Below are 21,124 nucleotides of genomic sequence, written 5' to 3'. Positions count from 1 at the left end.
GGAGATATGGCGTCGTCAGGGCACGGCCCAGCTGGGTCCCCCTCTTCGACCCATAGCACCTCTACCGCGCCGCATAGTCCTGTGGAGCTCCCTGTGGTGTCGCAGGTGGTTACTGGTGCTTGCAGCTGTACTCTGAGTCCACCTCGGCCTTCCGGACTGGCGGCTGCCTTTTCGGAGGCCGCCTTCCGACTCTGTTCCTTACTTCGGAGTCGGAGCCTGTCGTGATGGAGGCTTTGTCGGTGCTGGTCCGGTGCCGTAGGCTTGTCGCTCCGGCACCGTTCCTTTCTTTGGAACCGGAGCCTGTCATGGTTGAGGCTGAGTCGGCGCCGGTCGAGGACGCCCTGGCTTCTGGGGTGAGTTTGGCGTCACCCCAACGTCAGGCGACGCCGGATCCGTCATTGTCCCCTCCCCCTTGGAATTTGTGGCTCCGGCGGAGTCACTGCCTCCTCAGGAGCCCCATCAGGACCCTCATTCATCAATGGGGCTTAATTCATTTGGACATTAGTCTCACCCTCCGTTCATCGGATAACACCCTTGGGGTGGGAGGCTCAGTTTACAGCCCTCACCCACAGATGAGTTACTGTCCCCTCCTCCTCGGTCTACCGAGGCTGATGCTGCATTTATAAGAGTTGTAACCTTGGCCGCCCGCATTCTGAGTATGCAGCCCCCTTCGGTCCCCCTGCCTGTTGACCCTCTGTTGAATGTCCTCCACCACAATTCGGGGAATGTTGAGCCGATTCTACCTTTCGAAACTTCTCTTTATGATGCCCTTTTGGGCACCTTGGCTCAGCCGGCGTCTGGTGATCCAGTGGCTCGTTCTAGCATGCACCTCCACCGCCCTGCTCCAAACGATCCAGTTTGCTTATTTGTTCATCCAGACGTTCAGGGGCTTCTTCTGAAAACTGCTTTTCCCTCCTTGCCTCAGCTGCTTCTTCCTCCGTCCCGGGAGTCCAGATGGCTGGAGTCATGGGGTCGTAATATTTTTGCCTCCACTAGCACAGCTCTTCGCTCACTCAATACAGTGTGTGTCTTGGCTTGAGCTACTTCTGCTCAATGGGAAGTCTCCTCTATCTTCCACCTCTGTGGGTGCTCGTGTTGACCTCCTCCATATTATCCTTGACGGCCGCAATCTGGCGGAATTTACTATCCGCTCGGCCCTGGATACTTCTGATTCCTTAGGCCGAGCTATGGCTGGTTCGGTTGCACTACGACACCATGCTAGGTTGCGGATGGCGTCTTCCCGGAGAATATCCGGGAACGCCTTGTTGACCTGCCCTTTGATGTGGTCCTTTTGTTTGATACCCACGCCGATTCGGTAGTTCAGAGTCTCCTTGTGGACTTTCTCCCTCCCCCATAGGTCTGGACTTAGCAGGTCTCAAGTTGTTATATCCTGGGGTGGTTACCCTTTCATTTAGCGTCCACCAGTTGGACTATGCGTTTTTGGGCAGGAAGTCTACTGTGTCGGTGTTCCACAGGTTGTTTGTGTTCTGTCCTCTGACTGTGGTTTACCCTAAGAGGCGTTCCCCTGTTTTTCTTGGGGGTGTGATATACTCCAGATGGATGGATGCTATTGTGTACCTCCGCTCTGCGCCAGGCAGGCGTGGAGGTCTCTTTGGGCTCTCTACATCTACTGATGCCCTCATCTTACTGTTGGACGGTTTTCAATGCTGTGCTTCTGGTGCTGCCTCCTACACACCATGAGTGCCTTGCTTGAGCCTTGCGTTTGTGCCTCATTCTCCTCTTCTAGAGGTTTTTTCCTTGTACTAACTCTTTTCAGTGTATTTCAACACGCTTCAAAATGAGGCTGCCTCCTGCCACGGGTGTGTTTCTCCTATAGCGCTCGCAGCTGTGTGGTCTCGGGGCTCGCCACTTAAAAAAATTTTTTTTTATATATATATATATATATATATATATATATATATATATATATATATATATATATATATATATATATATATATATATATATATATATATATATATATATATATATATATATATATATATATATATATATATATATATATTATAACATAATAATAATATACACCAACAGATTGACCCTTGGGTATCACTTTTTACACACCTCCACCTCTCTTTGCTTCTGCGAGGTCTGGTCCTATATCCCCGTTTTTCGTGGAGCAGTTAGGTGCCTTGCCATTGTTCTGCACAGTGGTGGGTTTTTTTTGTACGTTCATAGTGCACTTCAGTGCCTTTTCCTGCATCTTCAGCAATGGGGGGTTCCTAGGGTTCCGCTCCCTGGGGTGGACCTCCGCTTCTGGATGCTCTTTTCTTGGGGGTCTTATCGATCCCGTTCATGTACTGCACAGTCCCTCTCTTCTTTGGGAGTGAATTTCCCTTCCAGGGTCGGAGGTGGTGATCTGAAGATCTGATTTTGTTCTCAACAGCTAAGCGTGTTCTTCTTCACGGTTCCTACAGGCACCTTCGGTGCCTCAGATGTGTCTTTTTCCTTTGGGTGTCACCCTAATCTGTGTCTTGTGTGCCTGCAGTACAGCTCCTCTGATGAAGGACGTCCCAGGTGTTGTGCCCTGCGTCTGTCTCCCTTGGGTGCGTTCTCCCCTTGGCCTTCAAATTGCCTTGTTCTGCAGTCCTGTACTCATCTTAGCTAGGCCACCTTGTCTCCGTAGCGGTCTGCTATATGCATGTTCTCGCCTCGGTGTGCTTCAGCGTGGTGCTGTCCGCCCCTGTCGCCTTCGTGTGACTAAGTGTGCCTTATGTTCTCGCCTGTACTTCTGAGACGTTGATCAGTTCCTGCCTCTTGATTTCGCTTCTTGGATGCTGCCTGTCCGGCCTCCCTTGCATGGGCTCACATGTTAGGCTCTGGTTACGTCCCTCCATGTTGTCCTCTAGCTTTCGTTGGTGTCAACTTAGTGCACCATTGAGCTCTGGGAGTAGTTCTTCGTTATGAACTCTCGCTTCCGTTCTGGGATATGGCTTAGTGCCATTTCTACATCTCATACTCACACGGGTATGGTCTAGCGCTATTCTGGCAGTCTTGTGATACTTTGCCTCCCGTTGTCTTTCGCTCTCCAAGCTGCTTGGTTTGCTGACTGGCTGCACTGCCACAGCTTTCCCCATAGTCTGTGGCCGGCTCAGTGCTATCGGGCACTTTCTGATAGTTCTGTCGCAGACCCACCTCCCCCTTGGGGTATGGTTGTGGTATCTATTCTAAGTTAAGGAATCTGTGGCTAGATGTCTCTATCAGATGTACTAGTTACTTACCTTCGGTAACGATGTATCTGGTAGAGACGTTGTCTAGCCGCAGATTCCTTAACGCCCACCCATCCTCCCCGTTCTGTGCGGACCTTGCCAGGTGGGCTTCTCCACTTTGCCTCCTTTCAGTAGCACTGGTCTTCATCCCGGGTGCTCAAATTGGTGCGACCCTTTTAAGAATTGCCATATGCAGCCGCCTCCCTCCAGGTGGCTTCTCTTCCTGTAGAGAGGTGCTTTTTGCTTCATCTTCACCAATAGATTCTTCTTCCCTTTCTCTGCATTTCTCCACTCTGGTCCTTCCAGTGTGGGGTCTTCTCCTGTTGCTTTCCCTCCCTCCCGCCTCCTCCATCGACTTAGGGCTCTTGTCTCCTCTACAGTCGCCTTCCATTACTATAGGGGAAGTGAAGTTCTTGTACTGCCTTCTCACAGTAGATTGTTGTTCTTCCTGTGCTCCGCCCTTGTTGGCCAGCACAGTTCTATGTTGTAATAACAGTCTACCTTTTGTCTGTCAAGATATTCTTCCCTGGTTACTCAGCGTCAGGGGAGGGTCCATGCTTCGCTTTGCGAGGTTGTTTCTCAGAGAGATGCTCTGCCTTTACTTCTTGGTTTGTAAGTAGACAGTGTCTGATACTGTCCTTCATGATGGTGTTATGCACCATCCAATTTCTTTGTTTTACAGATTTTTTCCTCCTTCGCACACTGTTCCCATCCGTTCACAGTTTTGTTGGTGGCTCTGCTTTGTGCCGTGGAAATGTTTCTCCGTAGAAAACTGATGTCAGTGCGCCAGAAGGGACTTATATGACCTTGCTGACGTCATGTCCGTGGACGACGTCAGGGGGGGTCTTGTGGGGCCGTCCCCCAGCGCGCAGAGGTGCTGCTGCAAAAAAAATCCGGATCCAGTCTGACGCCTGGGGATAATAAAAAGGTAAGGAATCTGCGTCTAGACAAAGTCTCTACCACATACGTTGTTACCGAAGGTAAGTAACTCGTACATCTTAACTACTCCTTGCCATTTACTAGTAAAGAGATGATTAATGTCCCACTTGAAGAAGGTTCCTAAGCTCATTATGTTGGTATCAATGCTGCAATCGGCCATTCACTGTGACCAATTCTGGAAGTGCTGATCTTCATGGTAGTAACATGATTCATGATTCAACAAACACTTTTAACAAACATAAATTCAGAAATTATAGATAAAAAGCTCACTGCCATGTCTTTTTCTATTATCCCTTTATAGAAGTGGCAAGAAGTAAAAAATGGCACCCTTTTTACACCCCTTCATGTTTGGTTGGTCCCATACACTGATAAATTCACGTTCTGATGGATATTTCCACCCGCAGACTTCCTTTCTCCTTGAGTCCTCACCTATTAAATCTCCTCCAGGTGCGAGACTGCACCAGGGAGGTTAAAATAGCTCTCCTGCGACTATAGGTGTTGCTTTAAGATCCACCCCTGGATGTGTCATCATAGTCATATAAGGTTCCAGACCATCACACTTGATCCTTCTTCTGTGCCCTTCCACACAGAGGCCAGAATTGCTCTTGTCGGAACATTTTCTCTATATTCTTAACATGCAGTTTTTTCAAGAATGTCTACCCTCAAAACTTCAGATTTTAAAGCATGTTGCTCCTGTTTTGCTCTTGGACCCCCCTCAATGTCTGTCTGTTCTTTCTGGGACCCAAGCATGACTCAAAATCATGTGCAAAAGTTGACCTCCTGCATGCCAAGGCCATCAAGGAGTGAGAGGCCAAACTCTTCATGCTGAGCGCACAGGATGACATAGGTCCTGCTCAGATCCTGTTGTGCTTTGCCTTTAACCAGAAAGTCATCGAAGAGGACCATTACCACAACTACACTATGAAGATCAAGAAGAAGAGGCACTTGGGCACTTGGGCTTCTCAATGTTGATCCCTTTCACAGGGTAGGTATTCCAGCCAGCAGCACTGCAGTCTAATTCAGGCTTTGATGTCCTCATTAGAGCCAGCTTTGGTGGAGATGGATCTGATGCTGGATTTTTCCTTGGTACCAGAGCCCCTCCTGCTTCTTTCAAGGACTTTCCAGATCCTGGTGCTGTCCCTGAAGAAATTTCAGATTTAACTCCAGTCATGCTGGCCCTCTTTCTTCTTTTTTAAAATTTTGTATTTATTATTCCCCCGTAGGGACAAAACATCAGGACAGGTTTAGGGACAAAACATCAGCACAGGTTTACACCATCAATACATATCTCATATATCGAAATTACACATTTGACATTATTTCGTACGTCCAAATTAAAAAATTGAGAATGAAATCATGATTCACTTTTTCAGACTGCAAGATAATCATTAATTGCACCCCAAATCAATATTCCCAGTTGCCGTTTCCTAGCTCCCTTCAGTGCATAGAGACTCCATTCCAACTCAAATAGATTATACAGCTTCGAGCGCCAAAATTCAAATGTAGGATGTTCTTCTTGTAACCAGTCTGAGACGATACATAAACGTGCAGCAGTCATAGCTACAAATAAGAAATATCTAAATTTAAATAAAACAGTGCCCTGTTGAACATTTTCACCTATCCCTAAAAGCATCATAGATGGAGAGATCTTCACAGTAGATTGTGTAATCATTGAAAGAAAATTTTCAATATGTAGCAAAAATTGACGTAATTTACAACAGCTGAAAAATATATGTATACTATCCGCATTATCAGCTTTACATCTGAAGCACTTCCCATCGTATTGCGAACCCCACTTCATCATGCGCTCTGGAGTATAATATAAACAAGAAATAGTTTTAAAAAATTGCGCCTTCAAATTAGCGGATAGGAATGCTTCCTTAGACATAATAATTGCATCTTCTATTAATAAAGAAGGTTCTTGTAGATGAGCCTGCCAATATAAATTAAACTTCTGTAAATCATCAGGTCTGTATTCCAATAGCATACTATATAAAAGCCCGATTTTCTCCCCTTTTCGAATCGCCTCGACTAAGAAACTTTTCCCCCATGGATACGTTTTCTTTTAATAAGGTCTCTTAATTGAAGATATTTGAAAAAAAAACAACTTAGTCAAATGATATTTTTAGGACAATCTCTCATAAGTAGCCAATGACCCATCTGATTCAAACAAATCCCCAATCTGCACTACTTCCAAATGTGTCCAAGCTTTGGTCACTGTATCTTGAAAAACACAATGTAATATTTTGTCCGCGTTAAATGGTGTATAATATGACACTTTCCCAATTTTTATCATTCGTGCCACCTTTCGCCAGACTCTAAAAGCTGATTCCAATACCTTATATTGCGTTCTCTTATAATAGTTCCCCTCTAACTCTTTAAATAAACTACGTTGTGCATGAATTCCCAGCAATAAATGATATATTGAGAGTGAATCTGCCATATTCTCCACTGGTTCCCCAGTTAATAACAATCACATTCTTTGTAAAAAGCAAACATAAAAATATAACAAAAAATCAGGTATAGCCCGCCCCCCTCTCTCAATCGGAAGTGTCATCAACCTCATTGCCCTCCGAGGTTTCCCTGGAGACCATAAAAATCTTGCACAGATAGACTGTGGTTGTTGTATATGCTGACATGGAATCTCTAACGGTATAGCTCTATACATATATAACACTTTTGATAAAATATGCATCTTAATAACATTGCCTCTTCCTATGATTGTTAATTGAAGCCGTCCCCATCTTTCTAGCGACTGCTTAATGTGTCGGCATATACTATTGCAGTTGGCTTCCACAATATCATTCATGGAGGTCTTAATTATTATACCCAGATATATTACCTCAGATACGACTCTGGGATCACAGAATCACATATTCTCTGAACATAATACTTGAGTCTTCCCAGAATTTAATTTATAGCCTGATATTGAGCCAAATTCTGAAGCTAGTCGTTCAATCTCCATTAATGCCTCACCAGGATTAACAGTCATAACTGCCACATCATCCGCATATGCGAAAACCGTGTGTGCTATATTTTGTACTATGAATGGCTTAATTAAAGAGTTATTAGATAGTTTATTTAATAAAGGATTTATAAATAGTGCAAATACTAATGGGGAGCAGGGGCATCCCTGCCTTGTGCCTCTTGTAATGCTAATCATTGCAGATGTCCTCCCCATTGCAGCAATTCTCGCATTTGGAGCAGAGTATAACACCTGAATTGCTGTCATAAAATTATCCCCGAAACCCGATTTTCTCATAATCTCCCATAAATAATGCCATTCAACACGGTCAAACGCTTTCTCTGCGTCTAATAATATTAAAGCTACTGCCCGTTTCTCAGCTTGAGCAATATCCATTAAGGTAATTACCTTATTTATATGTGTCATGGTACCACGTTTAGGGATGAACCTGTGCTGATCTAAAGAGACCAGCGGGGTTATCACCTTTGAAATTCGGTTAGCTAATATTTTTTAATACAATTTGCTATCGCAATTAAGCAAAGAAATAGGGCGATATGATCCCGGAAGTTCTGGAGGCTTACCTTTTTTACTACACACAACAATCAAAGCATCATTCCAGGATTTTGGTGCCCTAAAGGTATCTAACATAATATATTTTAACTGTTCAAAAAATAATTTATATACCTCAGCAGGGATATAGTCTGGTCCAGCTGCTTTACCATTCGCCAAACTTTTTACCGCTGCGTCCAGTTCTTCCATTGTAAATGGACTATCTAGCCATTCCTTGTCATTCGCGTTCAGCTGTACAACCTCCCCTAGTTCAAATCCTGCCTTTGTTCGATCAATTTTCTGCTGCGTATACAGCTCTGAATAATACTGGTGAAGTATATCAAGAATTTTATCTGGGTCCTGTTGCAAATTACCGTGTTGATCCTGCATACTAACTATCGATCTGGAGGTTGATTGCATCTTTAACCGTAGAGCTAATGACCTCCCTATTGCCTCCCCATATTCATTTATATGTCGTTTATATACCAGGTATTTTCTCGCGTTTTCCTCACTCCACACCCCCGTTATCTTACCTCGACATCTAGCGACCTTATCCTCCGCATCTGTTATGTTCTGTTGTAAGCTATTTTTTTGAATTTCCCTAATTAAATTCTCCTCAGAATTTCTCAATATCTTTTATAGATCTTGCATTTCTCCACTTAATTTCTTCTGACGAAAGTTACCATAGCTCATCACCTCCCCCCTAAAACATGCTTTTAATGATTCCCACATAATGTCAATGCTAGCAGTTTCTACATTAAAATTAATAAATTCTGTTATCCACTTTGCCATGGTAGTCTTAAACTCTGCGTCTAAACATAATTTCCTGTCAAAAGAAAAATATTTAGTACCAAAATCCATCAAAGAATCTGGTAAACTCAGCACCTAAGGTGCGTGATCAGATGTTACTTTGGGGAATAATTCAATGTAAGCTTCCGGTAATATCGATAAAGAAGAGAAAATATAATCTAGTCGAACCATTTTTTTTGTGTGGGAATGAATAATAAGTATAAACGGGCGAGGTTGATTTCAAATTGCTCCATACATCTACCAAGCCATGATCGGTTACCAAATTGTATAACGCCTTGAAAACCCGTGGTTTACTCCCAACATGTTTATCAGGGCCTCCTACAATTTCAGTATTATTTAAGTTAATGTTCATATCACCACATATTATCAGTGGAGTTACCCAATTTGCCAATTCCATATTCAGCTTTACTAAAACCTCAGGGTCATCCAAATTTGACCGATAAACTGAGCACAGAGTTACATGGGAAGATTTAATTTTAATCTCAGCAATAGCCCATCTTCCCCATTTATAAGATAGGGTGCGAATTGTTGTAGTCGAACGTGGCTTTGCTAAAATCATTACCCCCCGAGTCATAGAGGTCTGTTGTGATGCGCAGATTAACGAGTAGCCCAAATCATGTACTAAGGAGCGATTGCTCCATGATAAATGTGTCTCCTGGAGACAAACAATATCCGGTTGAATGTATCGAAGCTCAGAAGCCACCCTGTTCCTTTTTTTCACATTGTTAAGACCAGACACATTTAAAGAGCATATTTTAATATTACGAGTCATAAAAGGTATTCTTCACAATCCGAATTATGACACATCTCTCTCTTGTACACACCAAACTCTTGAAGCATATACTCTTCAACTCAAATATCTTTCCCTTCCTGTACTGTTTTTTTGCCCTCGCTGTTTTTTTTTCTTCCCTTTTTACCCCTCCTGTGCTACCTTCCCCTACCACTACCACAACCCACCACCCTGTGCAACCCCCCCACCCACCCTCTTACCGAGACTTCAGGAATTATTGTCCTTCGATGTGAAGCTTCCCAAACCTCCAGCCTCCCCCCCACTGGGATACCATTATCCTAATAGTCTACACATCCCTGATCCAAAAAAAGAAAATAGCGAAAACCATCACTAATCAGCAATCCCGAGTTTACCCACTGAAACTCTAAAGCACTGTAGCTCTATGGCTCTATAATCCTTCTTTTCCCTTCATAGTATGTAAATACTCCTTTGAAGCCTCTACATTAGTGAAATAGCGAGCATTTTCTTTATAGATCACCTTGAGTTTGGCGGGGTTCATTATGTAGGCTTGTGACCCCATACTCTGAAATTGTGTAACCATCTGTCGTAGCTGCCATCTAACATCTACTGTGTATTTAGAGAAATCAGGTGTTGTAAACAACTCAAATCCGTCCCCCTTACTTTTCTTATTAGGGCGTGTATTCAAATACACATCCTCCCTAGCTAAGAAGCTATTAAACGCTACCAAAATGGGTCTAGGTCTAGTATTAGATACCCCAGATTGTTGGCCCTCTTTCACTTGAATAAGTCATTGGGTGCCTGTCTGGGCATCTGCCAGCTGGTCAACTCACTTCACCCTCTTCCTGACACACTTCTGGGTGACATCTCACCCTTCCCTAAATGGGCCCTTGCACCAGCACCTACTTCAGATCAGCTAAAAAAAGTTGAAATCTGAAATAAGAGCTTGAAATTGGAGGAAGAGTTTCCCTACAGACCTTTGCAGCGTTAAGAGTAGTTTGGAAGACTGGAGGAGTTGTGTGGCTCTGATTTTGAATCCATTCAGATGATAAACCTTGTGTGCCATGATGATAATGACAGCAGTGATACAGGCAACCTTATCCCACCAACTGGGGATAGATGCTGGTGACAAATTGTTCTATTGGATATCAGTGGCCTGGATACCTCCCTCAAGGTGGGCCTTTGAGTTTCCATCTGGGCCTCCAACAAAGAAAGTGTCCTCATTTACCAATTTTCTTCCCACACCTGCATGCATCCCTGGGTTGCCTTAACTTGTAGAGGAGAATAGGATTAACCTATTTACAGAAATCCGGCACCCAGCATCTGTCTGCGTTGAATCCTTTCTTTTTCACAAGCACTAATGGGTTCCATTTTGGTCATATGAAATGAAACAAACGAGCCCCCTTATTCCTTTGCTATGCCTCAGCATGACCTTAACTTGGTGCTAATATTCTACATGGATTTGCTCTTTGAGCTAATTAACTGTTGTCTTTTTCAGCTGCTGACTTTAAAGAACATTATTAAATGCCATTACCCGAGCTCAATGTGTTAGCGAGCTTCAGACTTTGTGTGTTCATCGTCTTTTCAGCACATTTTACAGGCAAATTGCTTTTTATCTCCAATGCTTTTCACTTGCTTAAGGCCAGTGCATTACTCTTTTAACAGTCTACCCATCTTTTCCCTCCATGAAGAAGAAGGAGACACTGCATCACCTCAGTCCTCGCTGGGCCCTCAGTTTTTACATTGCCAGGACCCAAGAGTAGCAGATTGATGATCAGTTTTTTCTTGGCTATGCTTTTTGCAAATAAACAGACTATTTCTATTGGATTGTGTTGTGCATCAAGATCTTCTACACTGTGGCAAGAAGGAGTCTTCTGATGGCACCAGGGTCCATTCCACCAGGGAAAGGCCGCCTTTCAGAGTTGTAAGAGGTGTCTGGACATCTGCCCGTTTCACTGTGGATTTGGTTCCATACCTTAAACAGGCATTGTTGCTTGACTTGGAAGTCTGCAGGGATGGTCATTTTGCCAGCTCTGTTGTGGGACTTCCTGACTCTACAATATCCTCAAAGCTTCCACCTGTTGGGTACTCCTTGAGTATTGAGTCACGAGGTGAGATAGCTGCAGACGGAAATATCCATCAGAAGAACAAGTTACTTGTCGTGGTGCAGGACACCGGATATTTGTGTCATATAAGATGGGCTAATGAACACTATAATAATGCCCCCCCTCCTCACTTATCTAGGTGCCATAGTAATGGCACCATTTGCCAATCAAATGTGACTGGGTCTAGGCTACAGAGGCATACAAATAGGCACTAAAGCTCACTATATATACTATATACTGATGGCCACCTGCTATTCTAAGACTACTCACTTGCAGACATAGATTGGGCGATTGAGGCTCTAGAGAGATTTGGTGGAGCCTCTGGCCCTAAAGTGAACTGGGCTAACTCCAGCATATGCCAAATCCAACCAAATATGAATATGAAGTAGGCATTAATCTGAAAAGTGAATCCATCACCCTACAGTACTAAGGGCGTACAGGTGGGTCAAGCAGAAACAAATCTAATCAATAGGAAAATGCAATCAGTTGTAGCTCCGTTCAGATGTCATGGTAATGCTGTCTCGCTTACTATTTTTCTCTGCAGCCTTCCCAGTGAGGATACTCAGTCATCTCCTTAGGGAACTGGATATGGCACTTTATGCGTAATGTAGAGATAAAAACAAAGACTCAAGCTCCCAGTCTCCTATAAGATTTAGCAGGCCCAGACTATGAGTTATCCTATATTGCTGCAACATTACAGTGAGCAGCAAGATGGATGATTAGATGAATGAATATAGATTAAGAACAAGGTACAAGAGCAGTGCCTCTTGCGCTCCAACAGACTTAGCGACCATCCTAATGAGACACAGAAGAAGGGTGGGCAACTTGCGTAGTTTATCAGGAGCACGTAAACACTGCTGGGAACTTAGACTACAAGGACACAAAAAAATCCATGTCTCCTGTTACAGGGATGAGCAGCCCCCCAACATAGACATTACTGGGAGGGACTATCAACTTGGAAGGAGAAGGGTATACAGCAATTTGGAGACCCCTATGAGTGGCAATCATCTTTAGACTACCTAGATTTGAGTAGTGAATATAATATACATGGAAGGTGGAATGCACCGAATCGTCCTTACAGAGCGCTCCAATTGATACGTTCAACCAGAGACAGAGCCAAGGCTATATCAATCTTATGAAAAGCACTACACGTAGACTAACGTAATACTAAATTGGAAGACAAATAGGCATTGGGTATTGGTAAACCTACAGAAGGGACTAACTGGGGACACACTCTGTCCAGTGCACTTCAAGTCTCCAGAAACACCTGATTCAAACGAATACACTTCGATTACCTGCATTGAAGAAATATCACACCTAAAAGAACTAGGGCCAAACTAAATTGCGACTCGCAATTTGCGCTCGAGACACTGAATGCAATTCCCAATGGGGTCACAAAATGCAAGGCTCATTAATATTAATGAGGCACTCGCATTTTGCGACCCCATTGGGAATGGCTGGATCTTCCAGGGATGGTGGCCTGCTGGGCTCAGCAAACCACCATGTCTGGGACTGCTTTTCATAAAACAGCTCTTTTTTTTAAAAAATGCCACCTGTTTTCTTTAAAGGAAAATTAATTGCATTAAAAAAAATTAAAATAAAATGTTTTCGTTTAATTTTTTAGGGGCAGGCAGTGGTCCCTGGAACCACTGCCTGCCCTAAAATATTTTCGCATGCATTTGCAACAGGGAAGGGGTCCCCTGTATCTGAAACGTTGACAAACAAAACCTAAAGGTCCTAAAGGGGTTGGTAAGTGTAGAACACAGTGAGGTTGCACAACCACACCATATAATACACCCCATTTCCTCACAAGCTCAGACCAGGGGCAGGACCTAAAAATAGATACGTCATATAAAAAGTTCTTCCCCTAATCCCACTAAGGCTATTGATATACGTTTCTCCTAGAGGTGTTGCAAGAGTGCAGAGGCTCACTTCCAGGTGCCCTATTGTAGCTCCTCTCTAGGTGTCAAAAAAGGGAGGGCAGAAAGTCTTACAGGAGTCTCCACCCTTAATGCTAGTGGAAGAAGTCTCCGAGGAGAACTGCCTTGGGAACTCCAATGCACAAACGTTTGACACTGCTCGTTCGCTGAGTTGGCGAATAGATATACCAGGGTTCTCCTCACTAGTAAAAGAACCCCCAGTTTAGTTCCATTTGAAGGACTGTCTTATTGCCCTTCTGAAGGTGTTGGCCCACTCATTTCTGATGCCTGACAAATATTCCACTCTGACAGAGTGATTGTGTGCTGATCGCTAAATTTCACAGAAGCTGAACCTACTCTGACAGAATAAAAAATTTCCCACATTGAATTTAGATTCAGATGACTCACTTTAAGGTTCTAGGTTTCACAAAGATCACTTTCACTCCTGCACAAGAGTAGATTTGATGCAATAAAGTGTAATCTATAGATAGCTTAATGTATGTGAAAACAGAGGACCTTAGAGGGGAGTCTCATTGCAAACACAATCCGGGTCTATCTTGGAGCAAAACAAGTCAACTTCTAAATGTTAGATCTACCCGAAGCGTATTATTACTCATGCTGCAAAGCTGTTGTTACTGGTAAGCACCTGTTTAATATATTTTCTCTACTTTTAATGAGTATTGTAACTGACATTTTGCAAATAGTTAGTTCTCATGAACATTGCTTCTACTACAGTATATGGGGATATCTGCAGATATTAAGTCTCATGCTCTTTTCTCAGTATTACCTCAACAATCTTGTCCAAAGCTTTCCTTCATTTGTTTTTTCGAAAACCCATTTAACATTGTTTATTTGTATTCTGTTTGGTATCATGCATACAGGTGCTGGAGCCTCAAATTTAAACAATCTGACCATCAGTTCCTTCATCAGAGCAACGTCTTCCATCACATTAACAACATTCTTTCCAAATCTGATGATGGGGATAGCGAGGAGAGCTTTAATATTAGCGTGCAGTCTGGTTTTGAAGCTATAAATCAGGCAAGTGTACTTTTGATACTGATTGTAGGGAACTGTGGTAAATCAGATACCTCATTCAGATGTATCTTATGCAGTAAACCAACCTTGTAGCTGTTTGGTAGATATTTGCTCTTCTTCCATTCTGTTTGTTTAGCGTGGCTCTGCCCTGTTCCTCTTGTCATTGCACCAGTTTAGTCTCTTGAGCTTTGAAAGATAGAAGTATGTTCCCAGACCACATAGCCTGTTCCATCCCACATAAAGAATGATCTGCTTCTCAGCAATCTCGAACTAGAAAGGTGAAGCCAATTCTTAAGCTGTTTTTATAAGAAACATCGTCACCCCCCCACTTTTTGCCTGGTATTTGATGTGATTTCGACTGGAAGTGCACTGGGTTCCTGCTAACCAGGCCCCAGATCTTTTTCCCATAACTGCAATTTTACCACCGTTGGCAATACCTTCAACACCATTTTCAACACCGTTAACCTCTTCCGTGCTCATGACTGAACCACTCCGTCACGAGCCAAGGACGTGCTGTGCTGGTCTGGTGACTGAGTGGTTCCGTCACGGTGCGGCCGCCCCGCCCACACTGCAGGAATTCTGCGCCTGTGCGGACGTTCTATTGAGCGGGCGGGCTGTGACGGAGTGGTTCCGTCATGAGCATGGCGGTGCCGCGGGACCCCCCTCGCCCCCAGCACTGCGGCGGAATTACCGCCGCGGCCAAGGGGTCAACGAATTGTGCACGCTAAGGGATCCCTCACCAAACACATAGAGACTGCCACAGCTGGCTGCAATTCCTGGTGCAGACCAAAGTGAAAACACAACATTGCACACATCCCTGTGTGCTATGCCCACAGACGCTGTATGCAGTATAGGTAAGTCCCCCTACAGCAGGCATTGCAGCCCAAAGGCAGGATGCACTATACTACCTATGAGAACATATCTGCATGAGCAGACATAACCCTGTGCTGGTTAGCTCTATTGCTGCTCGTACAAGTGAACAACAGGGAAGCAGTTTTAAGTACATGTGCTGGAAAGTGGTGAAAATGAGTTCCCCAGCTCCTTGATGGCTTCACTGAAAGTAGGGAAGTTTGGTATCAAGCATCTCGAATTAATAAACCCATACTGATGCGAGTGTTGGATTTATTAATACCTCCACACAGAGGGCATTTTAGAGGTGCCCACCTGAAAGCCTACTGGCTACGGGTCTGCTGCCTGATTAGTTTTTGCCATCCTTCCACCAGAGATACATTTCTGACCCCATGCATTTGCATACTCAAAGCAGCAGGCACCATGCGGTCTTTGGTCTCAGGAGGTCAGAAACAAAGCCTGCCCCGGCAGTTACACCCCCTCCCAGAGGACGACCTGTAGATGATCATTACAAGGCAGAGGAGCTTCAAAGAGCCCACTGCCTTTAGTATGCGAATCGAGCGTCTGTCACAGGAAAGTAAGCTGTCCCCCTTTGTCCAGAGCCCTTTGGCACTAGTACAGGAGGGGGCATCAACTTGTCAGATAGGTGTCCACCCTCAGGCTAGTACTGTCCCTAAGGTGGGCTATCTGAAGTGGAGTCAAGTTTTCAAAGTTAACCATATTGGTGATAGCTAACATAGGAACTCAGGGATAGGGTTATGCCCACTTCCCACAGTAAGTGGTCATATAGGGGGTGTAGTGACCTCAGGGGTAGGTATCCCTTTGGCGACCAGCCTGAAGTCCTCTAATGCCCCGAAATTCAATATTTAGGGGAGCCCCTTGCACCAGAGTGGCAGCTCCTGGTGACCTACAACGTAGGAAGACACTGAAGGGTTGCGAAAGCAAAGACTGAAGAAGAGCAACTGGCTTGGCACCAGCCCTGTCTGCTGTTCCCCATCGAATTGCGACAAAGTAGTTTAATCCTGCAAGGTGTCATGCCTCCAAAGCCTCGTACGACTGCCTGCCTTCAGTAAAGCTTCAAGGAGACCCATGAAGCAGTAGAGCTGCTCTCCTGCATCCTGCAGGCACCCACAGAAGAACCGTTAGGACTCCGGAACCGCCAGAATCTGACGCCACCAAGTGTCAGAGTGGGTCAACGTGGTCCCCAAGCCCTCAAGAGACCGAGTCCACTTTGGTTTCACCCCTTGTGAGCTTCCCGACGTCCCCTGCAGCCTTTGTTGGCAGGCCCCCTTAACTCCTGTCACGGGGACCACCCTATTAAAACTGTTCTTGGTACCCTATAGACAGTTTTAAATCATCTAGCACACCATCCTACAGTCAGCACATCCTTACTCACGAGGGAATGAAGGCCGTGCCGACTGGATGAGGAACAGCAGTCTGAAGCTGAACTCGGACAAGACGGAGGTACTCATCCTCGGACCCACCCCCTCAGCCTGGGACGACTCCTGGTGGCCGACCACACTGGGAACAGCACCGACCATGCACGCAACCTAGGATTCATCCTCGACTCCTCCCTCTCCATGTCTAAACAGGTCAACGCCGTCTCCTCCTCCGGCTACAAAACCCTCCGCATGCTCTGCAGGATCTACAAGTGGATCCCGACCGAAACAAGAAGAATGGTGACACAGGCCCTTGTCAGCAGCAGACTGGATTACGGCAACGCACTCTACGCAGGAATCCCAGCCAAACACCTACGACGACTACTACGCATCCAAAACGCCTCCGCCCGACTGATCGTCAACGTCCCCCGCCGCAGCCACATCACCCCCCATCTGGGAGACTGTCAGGGGCTAGTGGTGGACAGAGAAGGAGACCAGAGCACGGTTTGTCTATAGTTCAGTTTTTATTAAGTTTTGCTCTCAAGTGGGGCTTTGACAACAGTCCTTCCTCCGTGGGGTTGTTTCTGGTTGCAGGGAACGTCAGGGTTTGGTCCGATGTCCCGGTTCTCGTGGCCTCAGGGAAAAGAGAAAACAAACGGGTTTTTACTGATCTGCTCTCAGTTTTAAGTGTAGTGCTACCTTCACCAATATAACGAAAAAAGGGGTTGTGCTTAGTGCAAGGATCACCGCGGGGCCTCCCGCCTCCCCGACCTTGTTACCTCCCACCGCCCCAAACACCCCACCAGAATGCCCCTTTTAACAGCACTTGCCTTGGGCTGTGGCCCGACTCTCGGACCACAGCAGCTGGACCCGTGGCGTCTTCTCCCTTCAGCCCACCGGGTATGGTAGCAGTGTTGGGAACGTCGCTCAGTAGCACTCGCCGTGTGCTCTCTTCCTTCCGAGTCTCCTCTGCCTCCGGGTGTTCCGTAGCCGCCTCCGCTCTCACGCTCTCCGCTCTTCGGATCTCCTCCGCCTCCGCTCTCACGCTCTCCGCTCTTCGGATCTCCTCTGCCTCCGCTCTCACGCTCTCCGCTCTTCGGATCTCCTCTGCCTCCGGGTGCTCCTCTGCCTCCTCTCCGACCTCGCACACCGTCCGTTCCACGCCTCTCCCTCTTATCCTTCCGGGTTCCGCCGGCTGACGGGACTCCTCCCCCTTCCGCTGTGCAACTGCTAGACCGCGGCTGTTGGCTTCCTGGTTCTGAGTTCTTGGCAACCAGGAAGCGGTGTTTCTTTCTTCCTCGTCTGCTTCGGAGTGCTCCAGCCGCTCCTCCTCCCCACAGAGACCTATACTGGCTTCCCGTCAACAAGAGGATCACCTTCAAGCTCCTCACCCATGCACACACAGCACTCCACAACGCCGGACCAGTCTACCTGAGCAGCAGACTCAGCTTCTACACCCCCACCCGCCAGCTCCGCTCGCCTCGCTGCTGTTCCCCGCATCCAACGAACAACCTCCAGCGGCAGATCCTTCTCCTACGTCGCCACCAAGACCTGGAACACCCTCCCTACCCACCTACGGCAGACCCAAGACCTACTCGTCTTCAGAAGACTCCTCAAGACCTGGCTCTTCGAGCAGTAGCACCACCCCCTACCCTCAGCGCCTTGAGACCCTCACAGGAAAGTAGCGCGCTTTACAAGTACTCTGATTGATTGATTGATTGATTGATTGATTACTCGCATTCATCATTGCAGCTAAAAATCTGAAGATCTCCGATAAAGAGTCCCCTCTAAGAGCCCGTTGGGCATTGCAGCGCTGGCCCAAAGAGGAGCAGCCCAATGATGAGGGTTTGTGAGGGCAATCACTTCTAATCACACAGATCCCCCGATCCAGTCGATCAGCCCATCTCCTAGTCTCGACCAACAGCTTCTCGTTTCTTTCTCTTGCCTTTCTGGAGGAAAAGCATCCTTCTTTTGTTTTACTTTGAAACCTAATGTATTGACAGACCTTTTGCAACCTGGACAGACTTTCTTGGAGGCCTTATTGCCATTCAGTGAAGCCCTGATTGACGCCCTAAGGGGTGGTTCAGGTTCCACCAGCAGGATGAACACAAATCTATTCCCCACTACTCCCCAGATAGTAAAAACGAGTAGAAGCATTCGGGAAACTGTTGTTTTTCTTGGCCAGCCTAGCACTCTGGTCAGTCAGTGCCAGCTGCTTGCTTGGGAGATATTCCCAAGCTTTATGGGACATGGTTGGCAAGATCTTGCTGGTAATCTCTAAGGATTTCAGGCCAACCTGGCTCACACCATCCAAGATGGTCAGGATGCATCCAAATAAATCGTACGTTCAGGGCTGGATACCATTGTCTGCTTGAGCAGAGCAGTCAACGCTACCATGGTGCTTCGGTGTCGCCTCTGGATGAGATCTAATGGCTTCTTTGGTGACATGCATGCCTTTTTGATGGATCTGCCATTTGATGCATCTTGGCTGGTTGTCGAGAAGGCAGATTCAGCATTGGAACGCTTCAAAGAAATCCGGGCCATGACGCTTTCCTTAGACCTTTCTACCCCATATATACAGTATCCTCAGCAGTTTCACCTCTTTTGAGGCTACACCAGAGGGTTGGCATACTGGCAACGCCAAGGTCCACCATCCCTGTAATAGGCACTATGTTCTTTTTGTTTTCAGGGGTTGGCATCATGGAGGCAACTTACAGGCTGCTAGAGACAGCAAACTTCTCAGCTCCATGTCGCATTATCTTCCAAACTGCTTTAGTTTGTCTTAAGTGGTACAAAACCACCCTGTGGGAGGCAGGATGAGACATTTTATCCAGGAGTGGTAAAAGATACCATTCAATAGATGGATTTTTCAGATCATTCAAAAAGGCTACACCCTGCTGTTCCTTTTCGGCTCAGTGCAACCCAACATATTACTGCCCAATTCCCCCTTTGGATTCCCCTGTAAAAATTATGCAAAAGCCATTCTCAATAGGCTGGTAGATCTTGTATCGTAAAATCTTCTTAGAGATACAGTATGGATTCTGCTCAGGGCTGGAGATGTCACAACAATGTTTTAATTTACACCTAATAGTGAGTAAATATGAAATGGCTGAACACCATTGCCTTCACCATGCTTTTATGTATGTCTTATATCTCTTGAGTGCCTTCAACAATGTGAATGGATCAAAGATCTGGACCCTTATGACATTTATGGAGTAATGAGGGATTAATGCATTTTTAAAGGCTCTTCATTGCGATCATTCTGCTTGTGTACGATTTGTGTACAAGGGGAATTTGCTTATTTGCTTTACATAAAGGATTTAGATGATACCTAACAAGGCAGAAAAATAAATTAAGGAAAAGGAGAGAAGAAATGGAAATTGAAGGAAGAAAGAATAAGGTTTACAAAGAGTTAAAGGAGATTAAATCCTTATTGAAGAAGATATGACTCAGCAAAAGAGAAAATCATTCCTTAGAGAATCATGTGTGATATAGAGTGAATGCTATTCTAGCTAACAGAGGGAGGAGTTGATGGAGTGACTTTCCAAATGTTGTTACTGAAGTGCATTGAACTGAAAAGTGTGACTTTCTATGCAGAATAACACAATCTGAAAGAAACAGGTTAGTGTTAGATTCCTTACCTTAGAATATCCCCAGGCGTCAGACTGGATCCAGAAAGTTTTCGTCAGCAGTACCCCTGCGCGTCGGTAGGCGTCTTCTGCGGCTCCGCATCCGTCGTCGGCATGGTGATCGCCGGGATGACGTCGTCGGAGTACTTAGACGCCGCCCTCGCGCGCTGATGTCAGTTCTGTACATAGCTTATCTGAAAGAGACATGTTAGTATTAGATTCCTTACCTTAGAATATCCCCGGGCGTCAGACTGGATCCGGAGATTTTTGCGTAGTAGTACCCTTGCGCGACGGTAGGCGTTGTCTACGGCTCCGCGTCCGTCGTCGGCGTCGTGGGCGCCGTGATGACGTCGTCGGAGTACTTAGACGCCGCCTCCGCGTGCTGACGTCAGTTCTTCTTTTTTCCGCGCCAGCAAGCACAGATCTGGAAAAAGCAGTAACCCTAGTCAATTTTTTACTAACTTTTTTGATCACTTTTTAATTGTTCTCGAAGTCTCTCGACTCCGAACGGTGCCGTAGGGATGCCCGGGTTCAAGCCCTGTGATGATTGCGACCGCCTGATGTCGGTCACGGATCCTCACCGCGTCTGTTTATCTTGTCTGGGCGTCGACCACGATGACAAGGCCTGCTCCGACTGCCGGGCCCTCTCTTCGAAAGCCAGGCAGGAGCGGTCCTGCAGGCGGCGACTCGAACTCCGGCAGTCAGTCCCGCGCTGTGAGAGGTCCCGATCCCATGGGATGTCGAGGGACAGGTCGCGGGCTCGGAGCCACCACAGTTCCGAGAGTAGGCCGCACTCCTCCGGGTCGAAGTCGTCGTCAGGTAAGAGGCACAAGAAGTCCAAGCGGCGTCATCGCTCTTCGGACTCCCCCTGACGCTCGCGCGATGCGGCCGGGGGTTCGGGTGACACCACCCACGCGGCTCCGTCGGAGTCGCGGGCGCCGCGTGCAGCGCCACACCCTCCGGTCCC

General features: G+C 46.1%; 1 protein-coding gene across 5 annotated transcripts in view; it reads left to right on the top strand.

The window, feature by feature from the left end:
• Positions 1–21,124, top strand: part of MYCBP2 (MYC binding protein 2) — a 1,909,483-nt gene that overhangs the window by 1,472,010 nt on the left and 416,349 nt on the right. For all 5 annotated transcript variants that reach the window (XM_078657470.1, XM_078657469.1, XM_078657471.1 and 2 more), the window contains one exon: positions 14,147–14,303. In XM_078657470.1, the coding sequence (XP_078513596.1) occupies positions 14,147–14,303 (157 nt within the window). The remainder of the gene's footprint in view (positions 1–14,146; positions 14,304–21,124) is intronic.

The sequence above is a fragment of the Lissotriton helveticus genome, chromosome 8 (genome assembly GCF_964261635.1).
Source record: "Lissotriton helveticus chromosome 8, aLisHel1.1, whole genome shotgun sequence".
Lineage (NCBI taxonomy): Eukaryota > Metazoa > Chordata > Amphibia > Caudata > Salamandridae > Lissotriton > Lissotriton helveticus.
Note: the sequence above shows the minus strand (reverse complement) of the source record. Positions and strands in the feature narration are given on the sequence as shown.